The sequence below is a fragment of the Pleurodeles waltl genome, chromosome 9 (genome assembly GCF_031143425.1).
Source record: "Pleurodeles waltl isolate 20211129_DDA chromosome 9, aPleWal1.hap1.20221129, whole genome shotgun sequence".
Lineage (NCBI taxonomy): Eukaryota > Metazoa > Chordata > Amphibia > Caudata > Salamandridae > Pleurodeles > Pleurodeles waltl.
Window position 1 is genome coordinate 1,099,551,039 of NC_090448.1, and position 24,203 is coordinate 1,099,575,241.

The 24,203-nt window shown below is 42.2% G+C and overlaps 1 protein-coding gene across 1 annotated transcript in view; it reads left to right on the forward strand.

Moving 5' to 3' along the window:
* SYNJ2BP (synaptojanin 2 binding protein) overlaps window positions 1–24,203 on the forward strand; it is a 91,293-nt gene that overhangs the window by 22,400 nt on the left and 44,690 nt on the right. Inside the window, exons 2-3 of the mRNA XM_069208803.1 lie at window positions 1,326–1,462; window positions 8,221–8,316. Coding sequence (XP_069064904.1) covers window positions 1,326–1,462; window positions 8,221–8,316 — 233 coding nt within the window. The remainder of the gene's footprint in view (window positions 1–1,325; window positions 1,463–8,220; window positions 8,317–24,203) is intronic.

Below are 24,203 nucleotides of genomic sequence, written 5' to 3' on the forward strand. Positions count from 1 at the left end.
ACAGCAATTTTATTAAACTTCTTATTTTGCAACAAATAAATACACCACCAGTATTTAATTTTGTATGTACTGACCAAATACTGTCCATCAGTGCTTAGACAGACTCCTCAAAGTCCGAGAGAGAGCAATCAATTTAATTTAATTTCTTGCAACTGCGAGGCCCAGTTCTGGCGAGGCCTCACATCAAACTTGGAGGATCAGGCCACGAGATGGTGTGGTCTCGTCTTCTCTCTGTCTCTCTCCCTCTCCGCACCCTTCTGTGCAATGCTGTTACTGGCAAGGCACACAAAGAGGGGAGGGATAGTGAGGCTGAGCAACGTGGGCAGAATGGCTAGTCACTGCATGGCTTCACAATAATGCCATACAGTGATTGGTTATTAATGCTCCCATTGCTCCGTAGACAGGACTGTGCCTCCCACCCCCATGCTGCCTCTGTAGTCTGCACCGGAGCGGCCCTAGTAACCCAACTTTAAGCCAATCCCGACGCTGCTCCCATGCTGTTAACACAGCATGGGAGCAGAGCAGTGATTGGACTGGGCAGGCCAACTCATCACTCATTTGGGGACCAGGAGACTGCAGCTTTGATTCCCCCCCCCTCCCCCCCCCCCCCAGGCTCCACTAATTGTGTAGGTGAGACTCCTTGAGAATGCGCATGTCCGGCTGGCCAGGGAAGGGCACCAGTTCAACCCGTCATGCGCACTTCATTGTTGACTAGTTATTGCTTTGCAGAGCACTGTCTGATCTGTTCTGCTCAGCTGTCCTGTCAATCATATTCTGAAGCCCCAACCTCCAACCCCCTCTCCCCCGCCCCCCTGCCTGCCGCACGATCAGAATGATGAAGGAACTGTTGCCTGACTGGCTCGCAGCTAACAGCTGACTGCTGCGGGCTAAATAACTTGTTTGTATTCATATCTACTTTAATTAATTAGGGTGGGGGACCAAAAAATAACAGGGGGATGACGCCCTAAGGGTGAAACTGCCCCTGAATGAATGCCCAATATTTGATAACATGCGGGTCTTAGAGCTGCTTACTTTTTTAGGATAAAACATAATTTTTGAAAAACAACTATTGGTGGTTTTGATGCTAAGCAATATCTCTCAAGGCCGAGGCTCAGTGGAAAAAGGCTGCCCGGTTGTAGACTGACTTTTTACTCAGTAAGTTTGCCTTCTAGAAATGTAGACATTAGCCATAGCTTAGTCAGTAGAAAAGATGCTCACAGAAAGATCTGTACAAATCATCTTGTGCGTGTGTATCCATGTATGGTCTGGCTTGGTTAGTGCACGTCTTATTTTTATCTGTTGTGACTCACCTACTGTCTTTTTAGGTCTGGGGTTTAACATCGTCGGCGGAACTAACCAGCAGTACATTACCAACGATGACGGCATCTTTGTCAGCAGAATAAAAGAAGGTGGAGCAGCTGCTTTGGATGGGCGGCTCCAGGAGGGAGACAAAATTCTTATGGTGAGAATGATTTGTGATGGTGGATTCCACTGCCACACATTTACAGGTCCACTTTCAGCAGTGGGATCGAGTGTCTCGGATGCAGTTACCTGTGACGCATTTAGCAATGAAGTGAAAGATTCACTTTCATCATTAGAAGTATTGTGATCGCAATCTCGGAGAGGTTAAATCATGAGTCTTTGTTTTTGTCACACATATGTTCATTATTCTTTATCAAGATTTTAAAGAGAAATGCAAAAGGGAGAAAAATATGTAGGCGTACAGAGTGGATCCACCAGAGAGAATACACACCTACTTTAAACATATAATAGCTCTCCTAATATTTATAGCAAAAGTTTTATAGTATTTTTGCAAACGGCTGTCCAAATCGTCTGTCCCTATTTAACATTCTGTGGAACGTCAGCTCCAGTTTTCTTCTAATGCTGGTTTCTTCCTTGTGACTACTTTTTTTTAGTGGAGGGGGTACACCTTGTGTCAGTTGGGTCATTGCTTATTTTTGAGTCTCTGTGAACTTGGTGCAATATGAATGAATTACCATCTGCTGAAGCATTTGATGGGCTGGCAATGGCACTCTTCTTTCTGGGCTTTCAGTTATAGAAATGGAAGGAAACAGAACCTGCCAAACCCCTCCTCCTGGAACCTTCGGCATTAATGATGGTCAGGGAAATATTTGGATTTATTTAATGTTTTGTGGATTCCTGCTTATTGTGGCTCGACTGCCATGGAGCACTTTGGAGGAGGGGTGTATAATATATTGTGTCCTGTGGTTGTGGTCATTACACAATATTTTGAACTTGCATGTTTTCTTGGAGGTGCAAGCAGCTACATAAATATTGAAAAAAGAACTCTGAAAGCTAGGAAGCAATCTCATAATAATTTGACTGTCAAATGCTTGTGTCAGCAAATGCGGAAGCTTGAGATCATCTTGGAGATTGAAATTGATTCGCACATCATTAGTGCTGGAATCTAGAATGTTAAAGATTGCTGTTAGGCACTTGGCTCCCAGATGAACAGTAGAAGTCATCTGCATTGAAGGCCATGGTTTAGGGTTTTCTGTCTAGTTTGATGTGGTAATGTCATAGGCCGTGCTGACGAAGTGTGCTTTCTGCCCTATCTTGTACTTCATGAAGGTCTTCTTTAGGAAAGAGGGACTGCGTTCCAGAGATTGAATCCTTTGATGTCAGAAAACTGCTACCAGATCTATTGGAGCCTGCACAGGCCAAGGGAGCATTCATGTGAGCTAAGCAAAGGGTCTTGAATTCTGGTCTTTTTAAGAGTGGCAGATATTCCTGCATCCTGAGAGAAGTCCTGGTGTGATCAGTATGTCTTTGTGTATTTTCTTCAAAGGCACCAATTGACCAGGCTGGTGCAGTAGTTCACTTTAGAAATCAATGCAACGAGAATCCGTGTGAATATTTTGGGAGAGATGTAGAATTAATTATGTAGGTTGTAGTAGTCCTGAGATATTAAATATGCTCTTGGTGACTGGTTTACTTGAGTGGTGAAGGAGAGCAGAGACTTGTCCACCAGGCCTTTGAGCAGAATCTCACTTTTGCGGCTGTTCAGGTGAAACATTCTTTTTGCATCCACTGCGGAGTTTTCTTCATACTGATTGCTACCCGATGATTGTCCCAAGATCCTCCTTCCAGTTTGAGGTAGATCTGTGTGTTGTCCGTTTATACATGGTAGCTGATATCTCTGATACGAATAGTACCATGTACATTTTGAGGAAACCTGTTGGAAAGGTCATGCACATGGGATGCAGGAACCCTGTTTAGCTTGGTGGCTGTGGTTTGCAATACCTTGGTTTACGTTCCACTTATTCTGATATGCGATTCTTGGCAGTGGATCCAGACTTTGACATGTGTCAAAGACTAAAGCGAAATCCGGCAGTATCAGGCTTGCCCTTTGTTCTGGATGGTGTGTAGCTGTTCCTTGATGTTCAGAAGAGTCAGTTTACCCAGGGTGTTGAAGACACCTGATTGGATTCTGCTCTTGTTAAGGTGAGTGTACAGTTACTTCGTCCCATCTATTTTAGTAACTCATTAGTCTGCGACATGCCACAGGTCACTCTGTTACTCGGAGGCACATGGTCTTTATTTAGTTTTTTATGCAACTAGTGATTTCAGTTTCCAGAGGACTTCCTTGGGAGGCAGCAATATGTTATTGACGTGGGTAACATTTGCCACAAGCTTATAAGACCAGATTAATGACCTTTGTTGCATTTGTCAGTTGGTGAGACAAATTTCTTGAACTATCATAGGATCATTTTGATAATTTACTTTTGGGCAGGTGAGAGGACCCTAAGGTGCAGTTAGGTTTTTTTTTTGTTCTAAAAGAGCATTGAGTTGTTTCAAAGGTCTTTGGATGGCGTTGCCATTGATTGAAAAGTATTGTACCCGTAGAACTCTTATTTTGTGGGGTTCGCAGATACCATGGCCTCAGATTTAAAAATATGTTTTTCTTTGCTTTGGTTTAGTGTATTCTAAACAAGTAATTATGATCTGTTCCAGAATGATTGACTGCCCCAGTGTGTTTTGTTATCATCATTGAACCTGGTGTTTTCTTAATCGTTACTTTGTTTGGGTTTATTGATTTTGATGAGGGAGCAACTGGTCGAGGAACAGAGAGACTTTTTTTTTTCCCAGTTACTCAAGAATATTTTTTGTGGTAGATCGCAATAGGAAGTTTGTGAAATTGTGTCTTGATATAGAGTCTTTCATTTTTTCAGTGGAAAAGCCTTAATCCAAACTGGCACGGAACTATGTTTGTGGTTGAAGTTCTGTTGAATGTCTGTATGATCTTGGTCCGTCTATAATTCCAACATCTGTAGTTCTGAAATTGATGAAAGAGCTGAAGGTCATGACCTTAATGAGACAGCTGTCCTCACCTTTGGAGACATCCATAGCCTCAATCATTCTCTAACTGGAGGTGCAAGATTGACACAAGCCAGCATATTAGTGCTCTCAAAGGTAAACACCTGCTTTGAGGTGATTGATATGTATTGTTTCAAGTAAAGGAGCTCAGTGGGGGAAGTGTAGGCTGACCTTTTCAGGAAATGTGCGGATGATAGAAAGCATACATATCAAGGGTGTGGGTAGGCTCTTTTGTTAAATGGAAAATTTGAATTACAGGTCGTGGATTTCTTTGGAAGCCATTGATTTGAAATGGGGGATGGCTACTCGACCGCATCTGCTTTAAGTTTGGTTTGGGCAAAAATTGGAAATATATCCACCTAGAGAAGGAATGAAATCAGGAAAAGTTGTGGTTCTTAACCCACCCCTACTATACATCGAATTGGTTGATATCTGGTGAATTCAGAACCCATCAGCATGCAGATTTTCGTGTTACTCCCTGACGCATAACAGTTACAGCAGACTTGATCTTATCCTGACTACAGTGACCTCCTTGAGAGGAATTGGTACCACTTCCTAACAAAATAGATTTCTGTTGCATTAATCGCCTTTGGCAAATCAGGAAACTTCGCAGGGTCCCTTATTGACGGCTACGACTTGAAGCTCTGACGGCCCCCTCCCATTTGTGTCCCTTACTTAGGACTTAACAGCACGTTTGTTTGCCACTAATCATAACAGTGCACACACTAGGGCTGTGGAAAGGGATGTTTATAAAGTTGCTTTTGGGGCGGGTGGTTGTTGGGACGATGTGTGAACATATGCTACGCAAGTCGGAGGCTAGGATGGGGCTACTGTACTAGGATGTAGTATTTGGCTCTGGGAGAGCAGGAGATCTACTAGAGGCTAAACAAAGGTTGTCGGACAGATGGGATGAGAACCTACTCAAGAAAAATCATCAAAGTTTTATTGAGACGAGGGCAAATCAGGTAGGCTCTTGGCTTGGCTTTTAAAACTGGAGGAGCACCGCAAGTATATTCTGAGACTTCAACAAGAAAGGAGGACTTACATCATTTTGAAGAACGGAATTAATAAATGCAAAAACACTCTTAGAATCTATTTACACTCGAGTCTGAGACGTACCTATGGCAGACATGCTACATTTGTTGGCTGGCATGTGTTTATCATCCTTGTTCCGAGAACAGAGGAGTAAAAAAAAAGCTTTGGAAACCCTGGACACATGGTCAAAGAAAAATCCACTGGTGCAGATGGCCTGCCAGCAGATTTATCCCAGACCATGTGAGATAAGAAAACTGGGGAACTCCTTCATTTCAGGTATTTCACGAGAACAGGAAGGTGGGTGTTCTGCCAGGCTAGAGAAACCAGACTCTGATGGCCTAATGCCCTTTATCTGTTGAATACAGACGTGAAAATACACAGCAAACATTGGCTGATAAGCTGCTTAGGGTCATGAGTACTCTTATCCACATAGATCAATCTGGTTTTATGCCAGGTAGGAGGGCTATGCATAATGTAACCTGTCCTGTCCTTTGTGGTGGAGTATCTCAAGCCACTAGTGTTGGCAGTTCCATATTTTGAACAGGACTTCGAAAAGGTATTGCCGACCTACCTCGAGGCCGTGATGGAATTCAGTGGGATTGGGCCTGCATTCTTCGTCTGGATGTGCCTGCTGTATGTACAGCCTATGGCTAGTTTGCGGGCGAGAAGGTGGGTCTCTTCCGAATGGACACTTCAAAAGGTGACACGGTTGGGGTGTCCGTTGTTTCCGATGTTTGCTATGGCGTATTATCTCTCCGCTTTTTAGGCAAAGTGGGGTGTGAAGGTCTGGAATCCAACACATGCTGTCTCTTGTTATGCGGATGATACGTTGGTGTGCTTGCGGGACCCGGATGTGTTGGTCCCAATTCTGCTCCAAAATGACCCTGTTTGATGCAGTGTCTGGCCTAAATATAAATAGACATAAATCATTGTTTACCAGCTTGGGGAGTTGATCCCGGGAAGGGTGCCCCTACAGTATTGGGTGTATAACCTTTTTTGGGATGTATGTATACAGATCTTAGTGGACTCTAAGGCTCAATATGATCTGAATAGGGGGCGGTTTTAAGTGGACTGTCTGTGGTGTTTCAGAACAAATTGCCACTATCGATTATGGGCCAGGTAGCATTAGCCAAGATAGTGTTTTTTTCCCCAGTGCTTATACACACTACTGAATACAATGTGCCTCTTATCCAGTTGGCTCTTCTAAGAATTGGACATGTTGTTCGGCTCTTTGAGATGGCCAGGGAAGGGCAGTGTCCTAAACCTGACGTTTAAAAGCTTTTGAACGAAAGGTGGGTTGGGACTTCCTGACCCTTTCTTGTGCTACACAGCTGTGAGACACAGTTTACTGGTTTGGTCCACATGATAACTGGGAGAAGAGGTTGCAAGCTGGATCTCATGCTCCTCACTCTGTGCCCAAGGCCTTCATATTGGGATCACAGGCAAGATGCTCTCTTTAATACATTGTTGGTCAAGTGGCGGTGGCATGGGAGGGGGTGACTGCAGGGCTTTTGAAGAGACCACCCTATAATTGTAACATTCCACTATGGGTGTTGAAGCCCTTTAAGGAGCTTTGCACTGCAATGTCAATCCAGAAGTGGGGAGATGGGGGATGGGAGGCAGTGGGAGATCTATAAATCAGTAAGCAAGTCCTCACTTATTAGCAGGTGAGGGATGTTCTTGATGTTGGCCTGGGCCAGTTTTTACAGCACGTATGTATAGTATAGACTGCTAGACATATATGGACCACTTACCCTAAGGAGCCCTCGATAACTGAAGTAATAAGCATTATTTTGCCCCTAGTAGGGTGCAGACCTTTGGTAACTAATTTGTATGCTACCCTAGTCACTGATGTGAGGGAGGGAGTGAGACCTAATGGTCACTTTAAGCTAAAACAATTTCATTTTCCCCATATGACCTATCTCACCCCAAACAGAGTTGGCTAGGATTTACCCTGGCAGGGCTTTAGCGTTCCTGTGGTGTGACGTGCAGGGAGCAGATTTTTACTATATGATTTGGGATTGTTCTCGTCACATTTTGGGACTCTGTGGTCGAAACCTTGCAATTGATGACCATTGGTTTGCTGGTCCACTCAATAAAACAATGCTTGTTGGGCATATTTTCCACTATGTGGTAATTGAAGATTAGGACACGTACAGCTGCACTAGGAATGGTATTGGCTAACTCAGGGTAGCCATTCATTAGGTTTCCGCAAGGGCACTCAGACATAAGGCTTGTAAGAAAGATTTGCTTCAATGAGCAGTAGCAGAAAACATCATCTAAAAAGTACAAGGGACGTGCATTTGATGGAAGACCTTGCTGAATCTGCTGAGATGCTTGCTAAGTTAATAGATCCCAGAACAATAGATCGCCTTGAACTACAGTGTTATTTGATGATTTCACCAGAGAGTTACGATGTGGTTACAGCTCACCTCGATTGTGTCAATGGGAATGGTACTAGCTTCAGTGCAACTACAGATGTTTGTATTTTTGATTTGTTTCAATTGTATTTTCTTTCTTACTTTTGCTTTCTACTAAAATGCAATACAGTTTAGTATAAAAAAAAGGAATGTGGTTTAGAAAAAAAACAATGTTTTCTTCATTGTTGCATGTCACCAGCAAAAAAAACGCAATATGAAAAATAAACTTATTTTATTGTATTTAAAAAGCAAAACCGTCCATTAAACCATTTAAGTGCCTTAAAGCAAATCTAACTGCAGCCCTCAGTATGTACTGAGTGAAAGGCCATATACTTTTCTGGTCACGTGTAAGCGACAAAATAATTAAATTCTTTATGGATTCTAGAAGTAGAGTGCACACAGTATTCCCGATTCTCGTCTCTTGTAGGTGAATGGAAGAGAACTGAAGAATCTTCTGCACAACGAAGCGGTGGATCTCTTCCGGGAAGCAGGGGAAGATGTTGTATTAAAAATCCAGCACAGAGTGAGTACTGCCCATTCTTGGCACCCTATGCTGAAGCGTGTTTGGCATATCAGTACAGTTTATACATCGTATACTTACCAACATGTTTCCCAGGAATCCTATCATAACTTCCTTTGCTGATCGGTCTACATCGGAAAGTTTGTACCTGAGCTTTGACATTCTTTATTATTGCACAAACCTTCATCTTATCGTCTGTGTATCAGACTTTAATTTGAGATGATATATTGTCTTCTGGCAACTCTGATGGATGGCTTTGCCCTTAACCTACCACCGCAGCCTCTGTTTATGGATCTTCTTTGTTTAATAAAAGCTCATTTTATGTTCCTTTATAGATTTAGTTTAGTTTTACTTATTTGCTTAGTTAATAAAAAAAAATGCAATATAAGGTATTCACTGCTGCAATCTATGAAAAACGTTCCTTTCAATTTATACTTGCATTTCCTTAAAATTATCATAAAACAGGCTGGTTCACTAATAGAATGCAGAACAGTGTAAAAGTGGTGAGCTGCCAGAATGTTAACATTTATCAATGTTGCAGTTGTGCCATCCTGCTTGTTTCCTGGTTTCATGGCCTAAGGAATTTTACCAGAGCACATTTGAGTGCAAGGTTGGCCGGATTAAAACATGCAACTGCAGCCCCTCTACAGGTCTTTATTCCTCTATTAACAAACTCGCTTTGCATAATTTTGCAGCGTTTGTTTAGGACGGCTTTACATGGACACAGTACATGAATGAGCCTTTCCAATGCTTCACCGCACAATCTGCATTGATCTCTATGCTCCTTTATTCCCCTTGGTGGACAGTGCGCTAAAACTGGGATGGCCCTGAACCTGAGGTTTTGAAAATATTCCTTTGTCTGAATGATGTAGGGAGTAGCTAAATAGCTTTGAGGGGATAATGTCTTTTAGTTGCTGAGAATCAGCCATCCATGACTCCGCCTTATTAATTCCGTTTATCCTCCAGAAGCGACTTTATTTTAGTATTGTATTTTTACTTTTTTTTTCAGCTCATAACGGCTCACCTTCTGGGGGCAGATGGGTAGAAGATCTAAAGTGACAAGGGCTCCTTGTAGGTAGATCCTCCTAGGTGATCAACCCCTCCCTGTTATTTCCGCCCAGAGATGGTGGCTCAGGGAGCCCTCTTTCTCAAGCCTGAGGTTATGGCAGCAGTTCACAAAAGCCGCCTGTCTACCCAGAGTTTGTTTGCTTAGGCCAAACTCCAGTCTGATTTGAGCTGGGGAGACATTGGGAGACGCAAAGTTGTTTTAAATTTGTTTGAGACAGTAAGGTCGAGCATCGTACTATTGCTTCACACCCGTAGGCTAACATGGGCATGATTCTTGCTTTAGCCACCTCTTGTGATGTGATGGTCTTCCATCCAAGATAGCAACTCCTCCAGTATGATTCCTGCAAAATATTTTGCTTCATTATCAATTAATGCCACCTGTTGATAATTCTCAAGCTTGCTTTTGTCCTCTCCTTTAAATACTGGCAAGATCATTGATCCTTTCCATGAGGCAGGGACTTTGCCACTGTAAAGAGTAGTCTTAAAAAGGGGCTCTAGTTTCCATCCCCAGTAAGATGGTTCTAATTAAAAATTGCTGGAGCTGTTCTGTTGGGGCCCGGAGCCCCTTCCCGACGCCCTTTAGTGATTTGTTTCTGAATGCCCTGTACATTGATTAATGGAGAAAGGTCATCTCGCCCTTACAGGCGTTTGTTTAGTTTCGCTCTCAGCTATATTACCATCTCATGTAAACTGGGGCTTTTGGTTTATACTTGGTTCCCGAGATCATAAAATTGTGTGATTCATTCCGCTCACGTAAGTATTTCCGTTTGCTTTAAAGTGCTAAGTTGAGAAAGCTAGCAGAGGTAAGTTCTGCGATATTAGAAAAATACACTTACGATGAGGGGTTGCTGCTGCTGTTTACTCTACTGAGTTCCTTCTTTTTGTGTATAGAGTAATTTTGCCCAAAAAATCCAAATTTCCTGTTTTCAGCAACTCCAGTGTCTGCTTTGAGAACTTTTTTCCTTTTCTTAAATCGTGCAAAAAGTCTGGGTCATATGGAGTTTTCCTCAATTGTCTCCATAATTGGTTAACTCTCCTTGTTTCCCTTATTTCTTCCTGAGTTGCCATACAGGCGATCTTTGGCTCCAGACCCTTTTTGACATGTAGATACTGTTGTTGCAAAATGGGCTGCATATTCACCTATAAAATGATCCCAGCTTCATATTGGGTCACACATCGCATCCAAAGGTATGCAGAATTTCCTTTGCGTCATGTAGGAGAGATGGCAGGGAGGTGATGGCCCTTTTAATTATCTTATTGTTTGTTCTATATGGTGCCATCTCCTGCCCAATTGCTGGCTCTTATTCTAGCGGGATGATAGATCAGGCAAGTTTAGGCGGACAGTGGTCTCTCTTGAGCTTCTCCCACAAAGCACATGAACTAACATGTTGCATAAAAGATGCGTCTATCAGGGTGTAATCCATCAAGGATGTTCGTGATTTAGAAATGTATTTAGAAATGTAAGACAGCCCCAGTGGTTGTTCGCCTGGAAAGTGGCAACTTAAAGCCCTGAACCCAAGGTGTTCAAGGTCTCCTATTAACAGACAGCCTTCTTGTCGTTTCTGTGCCAATTTGGTTTTGCTTGATGTTGTATCCCTCAAACTTCGTCTTGTACTCTTAGAACTTCATTATGTATTGGTGCTTCCATCAGGTACATGTTGAAGTCTCCATAGATTATAATAGAGGAGATGTAGATAGGTAGGTGACAAAGCCCCCTTTTAGGTGCCCATGCTTTAAGGCTTCTGTTGCTATGATGTGAAAATTCGAGAAACCTTCCAGTGGTACAGCTTGCTGCATCCAAGTTTCTTCCACAAGTACCACTTGAAAACTACGTAAATATTGCGTGGTCTGTGGATTGTCCAGTTTACTGACCAGCCCATTTATATTCCAGGAGCAGATCCTTAGGTGGTTTTCACCATTAATATTAGTAAATTCTCTTGGCCACTTTAGTATTCTGGTTGTGTTTCAGCCAATCAACTCCATTGTGATTCATTGGTTTCGTATCAAGGGGGTGGGGGTGCCAACTCTTTAGCTTCAGCTGAAGGTGGGAACTTTTCCAAGGATTGCTCCTTGCATTCCTTAGCACTGAATAGACCCTATGTACATTGTTTTGCCTTTTTAAGATGTAGCACCCTCCTTAAATCCACACGTGTACCACCAACCATTCTTGGTTCCACTGTGAGCTCAGCAAACACAAGTATCTGTTCTGTCACTACTGTTCGATGTGGCACAAATCAAAGTCAAACCTGCCCAGACAATCAACTGCGGAGCCCTTTTTGGAGCAAAAGTGTATTTGCTAACTCTGTGGTACTGAAGTCTTGGAGGGTCACCGGCACTGTGATCCTAAAGCGAGATCCACTCCCTCTAGCTATCAGGGTCAAACACCAGGGGTTGCCAACACCCACACCACACCAGTCTTTCTGCTTCTCAGGGACTATGGGCCAGATGTATCAAAGGGTTTTACCCATTTTGTGTCTATGGGAAAATGTGTTCATACATATGGCCCTATGTAAAGTAAATATAGTCTTCATAAGGCCCACTCACGTGGTACAACACAAATGCAGTGCTATTTTTATTGGAAGAAGTGTGGGAACGCTGAGTGGAGTTTTGTGGATCCCTGCAGATTCTGGAACTTCCCCCTCAGAAGTGTGAGATGATTGCATGGTCTTGTGGGTAGTAGGATCTATGCAAGTCACAATTCTCCATACTTCCTAGAGTGTCTAGTTTTCAGAAATGTCTGGGTTTGGTACATTTCCATTGGAAGCAGCTGATCCTGGCCCCAAACTCCTCAGCTAGGTGCCAAAAAGGGTTGATTTTAATGAGGAAGCTTAGGTGTTGGGTTTTGGGGCTTTTATTAATGCTGGTGCTAGGCCCAGCCACAAAAGTGGAGTACCATTTTATAGGGGAGTGTGGGAACACTGGGTGGAACCCCACAAATTCCAGAACATTTCCTCACAGATAAAGTGAGGAAAATGTGTGCTTTTAGCCAAAGTTTGCAGGGCACTGGGTAAGAAAAGTAGTGTAACTCATGCATGTTAGATCCCACCCCCCTTGCTTTGGAAGGTTTGAGTGACGACTGAGACCAGATCCAAATTCTGCAATTACCCTCATCCCTAAGCAGGGTTGTTTCTCATGCAAAAATTTGGTGTCCCGAGCCCTGTTTAGGGACTTTTCTTGTGGGTGCTAAGGCCATCACATGTGGGACACCATTTTTATCGGGTAGAAGTGTGGGAACACAGAATAGTGGAACATTTGTTATTACCAATTTGGTTTCCCTGCATTTGTGGCTCCAATGTAAGCTGGTGTACTAGAACACATTTTGCAAAACTCCCTCTAAACTCACAATGGTGTGGGCACCCCAAATTCTGAGATGTCCAAAGAACCACTGTTTCTAAACTAAGTATCTTGGACACATTAAAAAAATATACAGGTTTCCTTCATACCCATTATGAGGAAATGGGGTGTATTATGTGGTGTGCGACCACACCAGTTGGCTTAATGTAACACGCTATTTCATACCTTAGAATATCACCTTTAGATGTGCCATTCAGAAGTTAGCAGGACTGCTGTGGCAGTCTGCAACTCTGCACTTGCCAATGGAGTTACTAGTCTTTCCCACAGTAAAAACAATTGCTGTTTTTTACTGTTGGACTTTCAAAAACATGTTACAGGTCTTAATGTAGCACGCCTGCTTTAGGGCTCGACTTGCAGTTTAAAACTGCCCTTTCAGAATGCAGTGGCAGACTAGGAGCCTTGTTGTACATTTAACACAGTTAAGGTGGCATGGCACAATCAATGCTGCAGTCCCTGGGGGTGACCTTCCAACTTACAGGACCTGAGTACCATATACTAGAGAATTACATGAAAGTTCGCTTATGCCAAATGGTGTGGTTCGCAGACCTCAATGAAGTCTGAGTTGAAAAACCACCAGCAGCAGAGTTCAAAACTTTGGGCGAAGAAGACCATACAAAAAGAGGCATTTCCCTGCACTCAATTTACATTCATTAACTTTTATCAGACGTATTGCTGCATGTTTGGTATACTAGGAAAATGTATTATAAGCTGCTGCTCAGTTGCTAGCTCCCACATGTTTTTGGACAGCCAACACATCCCTGCAACCAGAAGGATCTGACGGATGTAATGTTATAATACATTTGTAAATTGGCCATCGTGGCAAACAAATTACAGATGAAAACTTTGTCACCAAATGCATTTTTTTCTGAATTATTTTCATTATTTTTTTTACAACAAAAAATGCGAATAATGGACTACCAGTTACAAAAATGCAAAGACCATGGATAAAAAAAATGGTTTACTTTTACAATTCTGCTTGCTTGTGAAAGCTGCGAAGATGGTGATCTTAGCACAACAACCCTTTTTATGCCATTTTTTGGATAAAAAAAAATACTCCTTGCTCAGCAATTTGTTTTCCTTTTTTTCCCTTCCAAAAAACTAAATGTTGTATTTTGATTAGTTTCTAAGTTCTCTCCTTAAAAGAACACAAACCCGGGGGTGGGTGGAGGGTGGATTGGAAATTAGGTCTGGATAATAATGAAGGCTTAAGCGCACAGTGCTCCAGGTACCAGGATTGGGACAGGAAAAGCCACAGCAATTAGAGGATTAAGAATATTTATACTTAGTCGAAGATTCCTAATATCTCGATCAATCAAGACATTTTCATCTTGTCAAAGCCAGGTGAACCTTTTTTTTGAGCTGATGAGTATTTACCTTAACTTATCTGTCACATGGCATGCTTTTCAGTGGCAACTGCTCTGTGTATAGGGAACATCATTAAGATACAAAGTCGTTGTTTTCCTGTTTGAATACATTACAGGCATAAAGATTAACTTTCTACAAAAACTGAACTACTACTTTTATGGTACTGTACTTGAATTTTTGCCTGAAACAATATTGGGGATATCACAGAAAGTGCTTCGATTATTTTTGTCCTGAAGACGTTTTTACTTGATCACAATATGAGAGAACTGGCAGCAGCAGATGTAGAAAAATATTTTTTTGCTTTACAAGTAGAGAACCAATGGCTGGAAGGGCACCCAGCATCCTAACAGTGGGTTGATTTGCAAGTGGAATATGAGACTATATTCAAGTTGCTTGTAATGATTTATCTGAAGAAAAGTGAGTTTTAGGCCTGTATTGTGTTTTTGACCAGACCCACATTACCAGTTTGAATCAGTATTGTTTGTTTTTCAGCATGAGTGGAGAAAGGATAGGTATCCCTTTTGCATTCCGTCCTGTGTTTTTGAGGACATTGAAGTCCCTCTTATGAAGTACAATCAGGACAGTGACTAGAGCACATCCATTCTTTATTACTCCATTTTCATTCAGTTGTGCACTTTGCATGGATTTCTGCGATATTTTTTTTTTTACTGACTGTATTTCCGAAGTAAAACGGATAATTTGAGATTTGCTGCCACATGGTGCAGAAATATGAAGGGTACGCCTCCATGCATCTCATTGAATTTTTCTTGGATGCGATAGCGAGGCTACAGTTTTCAGAGGTAGCAATAGACAAGGTGACAAAGGGTCAGAGGAGCATTCTTTTTTCGGTTACATTAAATTTTTCTTTTGCGCAACCCATTTCAAAACAAATCACAATAGGGTGTAAGTATATCCAGGTGCACATTGAATATACTAACCTGGAATTGTTGCACCTCTAAAGAAGCAGAGTACAGGACCCAATGTAGAACCGTAGTACACTTTAATTATGGCAGATATAACAACCACAGGTCAGCAGCCCAGAAGGACGAAATATCGAATGTGTTTTTATTTTTAAGTAATAAAGGCAAAAACTATGTTCTGTTGCATAAAATGGTGCATCTTATCTGTACTTTACAGGTTACCAATACTTAAGTAATTCGGGGCAGTACATTAGCTACTCCAGTACTCCTCAGGGAAATTAAGTTCCTCTGGATCAGAGTGATAATTTTCCAATGAAATTGACTATCTCCTTATAAAAGTTAAGGTGGCCAGGAAAATTACTATATAGTAAATACTCATATACTCCTGATGCAACTGGCAGCAATGGTGAAAATACAAATTAAGATTGAGACTGAGATATAAAATGTGTGTTAGGGTCTTCGCAAAATTGTCTTTAATGAAGGAAATTGACATCTTAATCTAGAGCGTATGCAAGAACCAAGGCTAGACTTTACTCATGGACCTTAGCTGGGATATTGAGACAATATGATGTGTTGAACTGGCTAGTTAGAATTTGTTATTGGTTGCCATAGAATATGTTTTCAGGAGAGCTGACATACAGAACCCTTTTGTATCAGCAATTTTGTTACACATGAGGTTTTTGCAAAAAAGGGCCAGAGAGATTGAACTTGTAGGGAGGGGACAGGATGGTGATGTTGATTTTTAACCTAGCAGCAGTCGGAGTCTTTGGAAAAAATGTTGATGCTTATCGATCAGAAGAATTCTGTCACACACAGTCGTCACAGTGGACTTTATTGCCAGCATAATTGAGTGGAGATGCTAAAGATGACCCAAGGCTTGGGGAGGTCTGTCATCACATCACAGTATTCACATGCGACATTCTTGCAACAAAAGCTTGAAAAAGTAGTTTCTCTTCTTTCACTGGCTTATTACCTGGCGCAACATACTTTATGTTTCATGTTAAGAGTGCATACAATTATTTGATAATGATGAGACCTCAGAATGACCATTGTCTACAGACTTTTAAAATCTAAAGGTCATTGTGTACTAACATTGAGAAATAATCAAGCAAGCTTATTTTTGTGGCGAGTGGTTATAAATACATGAAGTGGAGCACAAATCTAAGATAAGAATGGGCCGTTCATGGTCCCAATGAGAAATACTGATTCGCTGGCAGCAAGAAGAATCTCATAATGCTCTCAATACAGTTTCTCTGAACACCTTAAATAAATGTTTAATGAGGTATTAAACTATGTCTTCGATGGCATGTCTGGCTGTAGATTAACATGCTTTGCATAAGTCCGCCATCCGGTGTTGGGTTTGGGGTGTTACTAGTTGTTTTTCTTCGAAGAATCTTTTCAAGTCACGCAATCGAGTGACTCCTCCTCTTTATAGTGTGCATGGGCATTGAGTCCTTTGTTAGATTTTCTCTCCGCTGTTCAGTTTGGACATATATTCCTCTCATGCCTGTACTCCTCGGCACGGTCTATTCTGAACTTTTCTTTCCATCTTCCTCTCCGCAACAGCATTGTATTTTGATTGCATATTCTCTATCTAATGCATTCAAATCTAATTTCTATGTTGGGGGTCGTTTAACCACACTGGGGGGTGGCACCAGCACCTGTCTCTGGCCTATTACTCCACATGGTGTTCGAGAAATGCAGGGCTAATGGAATGCACTCCATTTCGTTTTTGCCCTTGATGCCATTAGAAATTTGCACACACCAGTCTTCACCAGGTGTGTAACATCTGCTTGTCCCCGGACCACAGGGAAGAAACCTGCGCTGCTCATCGGTCTTTCCGCTCCAAGAAGACTCTTTGAGACCAAAGGGCGTGTTGGTTGGAGATGTCATCAAAGAAGCTCGACGACACCCCCGATATCTTCAGGGAAGAGCATGCGCAGAGGCGATCCAACAAGAAGAGGCTTTTTCCATGGGAGATTCAGACTCTGATGTTCAGTCGGACATCGAATACCAGCCTCCTACCTCAGCGCAACCTGTATTACCCTGAGCCCCCATGTAAAGATTTTAAAGAAGCCACATAAGATGGTCATCGCTCCACCACTGCCTTCGGGCCATGGTCTGATCCTTTGGGCTCGGCACCGAAAACAGCCAAGACAAAAAAGTCTTCAGTATCGACCTCTAGCTCAACACCTCATTCAGCCTCAGCATCAAGTCAAACCCTCAAACTGAGTGCTTAGGCTCTGACCAAAAAAACATCTACCTCTGTTTGAGTGGACAGCTTCTATTCGACAAAAGGCTCCAGGAGTTTCGGAATTGAAAATCGCTTCTTCAAAAGACTCCAGTCTTTCCTCTGACTTAACATTGGAGCCTATCCTTGAAACAATGGATGCTCGTCAAGGCCAGCTTCATATTAAAAAAGGAACAGGACAAATTATTGCTTCTTCTCCTGTTCCAATTAAGAGAAAACTTACTTGCCAGGAAACTGTGGACACAGCTGCTCAACCTTAGAAGCTCGACAGACAAGGCTCCAGGACAACCTAGGCCTTCTCCTCCACACTCTCCTGTACTTGCTCCTCCACAATCTCTTCCACCTATTGTGGAGACACAATTCTCCCCACAAGGTTCACCAACACCTCAGGGAGATGACATAGAAGACATTCCACAGGACATAGACTCTTGGGATTTGTCTGATATAGATCCCATACTCCCAAATGACCTTGATTTACATCCTGCATGGCCTTTACATCCTGAACATGCAACATCTTATCAGCAGGTCATAGCACGGGCAGCAGCCTATCATAATGTCTAAGTGCATTCTGACCCAATTGAGGAAGATTGTTTATTTGACACACTAACTTCCACCCACAAGGAAAGTCATTTTCTTCCCATGCTACAGGCATGCTTAGTCATGCTACAGACATTTTAAAGAGCCTGTCAGATTTAAAGTGATTACTCCAGGAGTTGACAAAATATACAAGGCAGCTCCTACAGACCCTATATACATTAGTTCACAATTGCCTCTGGATTCCATTGTGGTTAGTGTGGCACATACGCATGCTAACAGTCAGTCCACAGGAGATGCACTCCCTCCTGATAAGGAAAGTAAGAAATTAGATTCCGCAGGTAAACGGGTAGCGGCACAAGCAGTCAATATTGACGTATCGCCAATTCCCAAGCTCTTGTAGCACAGTATGATAGGGCTCACTGGTACGAGATGGAAGACCTTCTCCAGTATCTACAAAAAAAACACTGTTAAAGGTGACAGGAGATAGTTTCAGAGGGCCAAACTATTTCCATTAATGCCATTATGTGCGCCATTGATGCTGCTAATACAGCCGCACAGGGTATTAACACTAGCATTATTAGAAGACCTTCCAAGAGCATTAAGATGCTCTGGGTTGAAGCCTGAAATACAACAGGCAATGTTTAATATGCCTTTTGACAAGGAACATTTATTTGGGCAACAGGTTGACACCACTATAGCGAAACTGACAAAAGACTCAGAGAGGGCAAAGGCCATGGGGTCCTTATTCACTACACCGAAAGGGGTACTTTTCGTCTCCTACAATTAAGGGGAGGCCTCAAAACAACATTGTTGTAATATACTTTTAAAAAGTGTAAATAATGAAGGTAATTTTCTCTGTAAATAGGTTTGTCCATGGGAAGAGTTTACTAGGAATTACTGTAGAATGTACTATGTCCCATTCCCCTTTTCCCCTGTAGAGTGGAACATTCTGACAGAGGGACAGGAGTTGACAGTAGAATGTTGGTGAAGGAGTCATAAAGAGAAGGCTGTGTGGAGAGCTGGAAGGATGGAGCCTTAGAGATGGAAAATAAAGACTGTCACTGAAGAAACAAAGTGGCTTCTTTAGAACACTGACGATGAGTTAAGTGCGTAAGGGGGCACTCTCATCTCTGCCCCTTATTGGTGCTTCTTCATAGTTTTTGGCTCTCGTGGCCCTAAAGGTACTATTATTTTCCTCCTTGCTCATACAACCATAATATGATTCACACTTAATTTGAAGATAGTCATCTAAGCGCTTCACAGAATGTATTGCTAAGCATTTTAAAATCACCTTGTCGAGCTCTACAGAAAAGGAATAAGACATTAAATTGAACCTGTTCGGTTACCCTTTTCCAGTTGTGGCGGAGCACTGTGAGAGCCGGTCATTCCTTCGGCTCATGGCTTTCTCCAATATTTACAAAGTGTGGAAGTGCACTATTTGAGCGCAATTTTCTTTCGTGACGGCCGATTTTCCTCTCTTCGCAGCTGTCTACATCAAAGGCAGGAATATATATATATATATATATATATATATATATATACAGCACTGCTTACCTGACTTCGCGTCTGTAACTCTGAGGTCTTCCTGATTTCAATCGCTTGCTGACAGAGCATTTTAGCGCTCATATTGTCACAGTCGACAAAAAACCTGGTGGCTGCACCACGTTAGGAACTGGTTACAGCTCGTTGGACGCTTGTGCACTTGCTGACATGCACAGCTTTCAGGGACAAACCGGATAGCCTGTTGGTGTGAAACACAGGCACAGCTTCTTGTTTCAATTTGCATGGTGGGAAATTATATCCTTAAGTTCTTTCCTCTAATTTTACAAAGACCACAGCTGCTTCTTCCTTGTTTTGATTTGCATAGTGGGAAATTGATATCCTTCAGTTCTTTCCTCTAATTTACTACAAAGACTAGACAATGTCTCATTATGTTTTGGTTACCAAATTTCAATGCCATGTTCTTTTAGATGAGTTTTATTTACACAGGACATTAGCTTAAATTTACAACTTTTATCTGTTAAAGGTCTTGATATCTACATCTGCATTTTTTTATTTTGGATTTATTTATGATGGCTGCTGCAGGAATGTCCGAACCAATTCCATTTTTAAATGAAGTTGGGGAACCTAATGTTCCATGGAAAGAATGGTTCAAAATATTTGAATCATATTTAATTGCCATGGTGGACAAGTTTATAGTCCAGTTAGAAAACAACACATATTGTTACACTATTTAGGAACACATGGTAGGAAAATGTATGGTTCTTTGCCAGAACCTTATATACAGGAGGGACAAGTGCAAGATGAGTATGTCACGACATACATCAAATTAGAAAAACAATTTAGAGACAGAATTAATGTGGTATTAGAACGTCATACATTTTTCTGTCGTACCCAAGGAAAACAAGAAAGTGTAACTAATTATGTTGCTGCTTTAAGGGAGTTAGGCACATTATATAATTTTGGTGATCTTAATGACTCTTATTCGCGACCAATTAGTACATGCACTAATAACATAAAAATTCAAGAGAAATTATTACAAAGCAGCCAAATTTGCAAGAAGCAATTGAGATTGCAAAATCCATTGAGCATACCGCTATTTGCTTACAAGAAATTCGATCCCCACCTTCTTTCGAACAGTTGTTAGAAATGGGGTCTTTGGTTGACAGTCAGGTTACCCCCTGTTCACGCAAGGACCCTCACTCTAGTCAGGGTAAAAGAGAATCACCCTCAGCTAACCCCTGCTTACCCCCTTGGTAGCTTGGCAGAGCAGTAGGCTTAACTTCAGAGGGCTAGGTGTAAAGTATTTGTACCAACACACACAGTAACTTAATGAAAACACTACAAAATGACACAACACAGGTTTAGAAAAATAGGAAATATTTATCTAAACAAAACAAGACCAAAACGACAAAAATCCGACATACACAAGTCAAGTTATGAATTTTTAGAGATTAAACTTAATAGCGTTTAGAAACAAAAATGCTTCGATGTGGTGTTAACACGGCGTCGTGACGGAGTCGTTCCCAACAAGCCGACACCAGCGGCGCCGGACACGGAGTCGCGTAGACCCCCAAGTACAGTACCTTTGGTGAAGAGTGAAAACAAGCCGATGCACGAAGTCGGGGATCGCGGCGTCTGTGCAAAACGTTGAATCCGCGCACTTCGAGCGGTGTCGGTCACGACGTGGTGCGGCGACTTCCACGGAGTTGCGGACTTCAGCGGGGCTGCAGCGGCGTCGGGCCTGCGAAGAGCGTCGCGTTCCAGCGAAGGTTACAGCGTCGGGTGCAGGTGGCGTCACCGGATTCAGCAGCGGCTTCGGTCCGGAGTCGTCCGAAGTCGATTTCCTTGGATTTCCACCAGCTTTCCTTTCAAGGGCCCAGGGACTGGATAGGGCACCACTTGTCAGAGCAGGAGTCTCTCCAGAGACTCCAGGTGCTGGCAGAGAGAAGTCTTTGCTGTCCCTGAGACTTCAAACAACAGGAGGCAAGCTCTAACTCAAGCCCTTGGAGATTTCTTCACAAGATGGAAGGCACACAAAGTCCAGTCTTTGCCCTCTTACTCTGGCAGAAGCAGCACTGCAGGATAACTCCACAAAGCACAGTCACGGGCAGGGCAGCACTTCTTCCTCAGCTATCAACTCTTCTCCAGGCAGAGGTTCCTCTTGGTTCCAGAAGTGTTTTTAAAGTCTGTAGATTTGGGTGCCCTTCTTATACCCATTTTAGTCTTTGAAGTCACCTTTCTTCAAAGGGGACTCACACGTACATGTGAAATCCTGCCATGCCCAGGCAAGGCCTCAGACACACACCAGGTGGTTGGAGTCTGCATTGTCAGAGGCAGGCACAGTCCTTTCAGATGAGAGTGACCACTCCACCCCTCCCTCCTAGCAGAGATGGATAATCAGGAAATGCAGGTTACACCCCAGCTCCCTTTGTGTCACTGTCTAGTGCGAGGTGAAAAACAACCCAACTGTCAAACTGACCCAGACAGGGAATCCACAAACAAGGCAGAGTCACAGAATGGTTTAAGCAAGAAAATGCTCACTTTCTAAAAGTGGCATTTTCAAACGCACAATCTTAAAATCAACTTTACTAAAAGATGTATTTTTAAATTGTGAGTTCAGGGACCCCAAACTCCACATGTCCATCTACTCTCTAGAGGAATCTACACTTTAATCATATTTAAAGGTAGCCCATATATTCTCCTATGAGAGAGACAGGCCTTGCAACAGTGAAAAACGAAGTTGGCAGTATTTCACTGTCAGGACATATAAACCACATTACTATATGTCCTACCTTATCCATACACTGCACCCTGCCCTTGGGGCTACGTAGGGCCTACCTTAGGGGTGCCTTACATGTAAGAAAAGGGAAGGTTTAGGCCTGGCAAGTGGGTACACTTGACAAGTCGAATTTACAGTGTAAAAATACACACACAGACACTGCAGTGCCAGGTCTGAGACGTGATTACAGGGTTACTTGTGTGGGTGGCACAACCAGTGCTGCAGGCCCACTAGTAACATTTGATTTACAGGCCCTGGGCACCTCTAGTGCACTTTACTAGGGACTTAACAGTAAAACAAATATGCCAATCATGGAGAACCAATTACATAACCATTTTGTAAAGGAGCACTTGCAATTTAGCCCTGGTAAAGTGCCCAGAGTAACAAAAACAGTAAAATCAGAGTCCAGCACACATCAACAACCTGGGGAACAGAGGCAAAAAGTTAAGGGAGGCCACGCCAAGGATGAAAAGTCTAACACACATTATATAATTTTGGTGATCTTAATGACTCTCTTATTCGCGACCAATTAGTACATGCACTAAAAACATAAAAATTCAAGAGAAATTATTACAAAAGCAGCCAAATTTGCAAGAAGCAATTGAGATTGCAAAATCTATTGAGCATACCACTATTTGCTTACAAGAAATTAGATCCCCACCTTCTTTCGAACAGTTTAAGGAAATCAAAGATAACATAGGGGATGAGAAAGTTCTCAAGATTAAAAGTGGAGGTAAGCCACTTCAAAAAAACACTAATTCAGATTTGGGTCTGAAGTGATATTGTTGTGGGAGCAGCAACCATCTAGCAAATTCGATCTCTTGCCAAGCCAGGACAGCCATTTGTAGGAAGTGCAGGAAAAAAGGCCACTTTGCTAGGGTTTGCAGGGATATGTCCAGATCTGAGAGACCCTTTGACAGTAAGAAGTTGTACGAGAACTCTAAAGAAGTTAAGAAGATTATTCTACAGGTTAAAAATGAAGAGTTTATTCCCTCTCAATACCCTGAGTGTAGGGTTTAAATTGATGGCAATCTGATTAAAGTCTTTGCTAACTCATGCTCGCCTTTCACTATTATAAATGCTTTGGACTTTGACAAAATTGGTGATGGGAATGTTTCCAAATTCGTAAAACCAGACATTAATCCCAAAGGCTACAAGAATGATCCTATTCCACTTAAAGGCATGTTCAGAGACCTTATTTCGTTCAAGGGCCACGGAAGGGAAAGTTTATGTGATAAAGGAGGGCTCCAGTCTGTTGGGTTGGCAGCATCAGAGGGAGCTAGGAATTAAATTTGACCCTAACAATCCGGAGCAAGTTATGATCATCGACAAACCCAATTCTGAAGAACACATTTTTCAGGAGTTTCCAGAAGTCTTTAGTGAGAAGTTCAGTTTACTGAAAGGCTTTCAACATAAAATCAAGTTGAAACCCAAATCTAGACCCATTGTACATAAAACCAGACCTGTACCTCATTTACTTAAAGATGCCCTTAGAAACGAATTGGAGAGATTGGATTCCCTGGGTATAATCTAACCTACTGGAAGCTCTGACTGGTTATCTCCCATTGTTATTGTTCAAAAAAATTATTGCAATGACATCAGGGTATGTATTGATTTAAGAGACCTGAACAGGAGCATTTGGGTTAAAAGACACCCTCTTCCTAAAATTCATGAGATTTTAATACCATGGTTGAAGCCGTATGTTTCTCGGTTCTTGATCTCTCCAGTGCATATCATCAAGTAGAACTACACTGAGATTCTAAATGGCTTACTGCATTTACCACCTCTTTGGGCTCCTTTATTTTCAATATGATGCCTTTTGGGCTTGCGTCAGCTGCTGCTGTATTCCAGAAGATCATGCAGCATATTTTAGGGGATGCTCTTAAAACTCTTTGCTTCGAAGACAACATTTTAATTTATGGAGCCACGGAAGAGGTACACAACATAAACTTGAGGAGAGTTCTGAGTAGACTGAAAACAGCTGGACTGACATTAAAGAAGGAAAAATGCCAAATTGGGGTAAATTGAGTGGATTATTTGGGGCATACTATCTCAAAAGATGGGTTTAAACCTAAAACTTCCCTAGTAGAAGCAGTTAGAAAAGCGGGGGCAC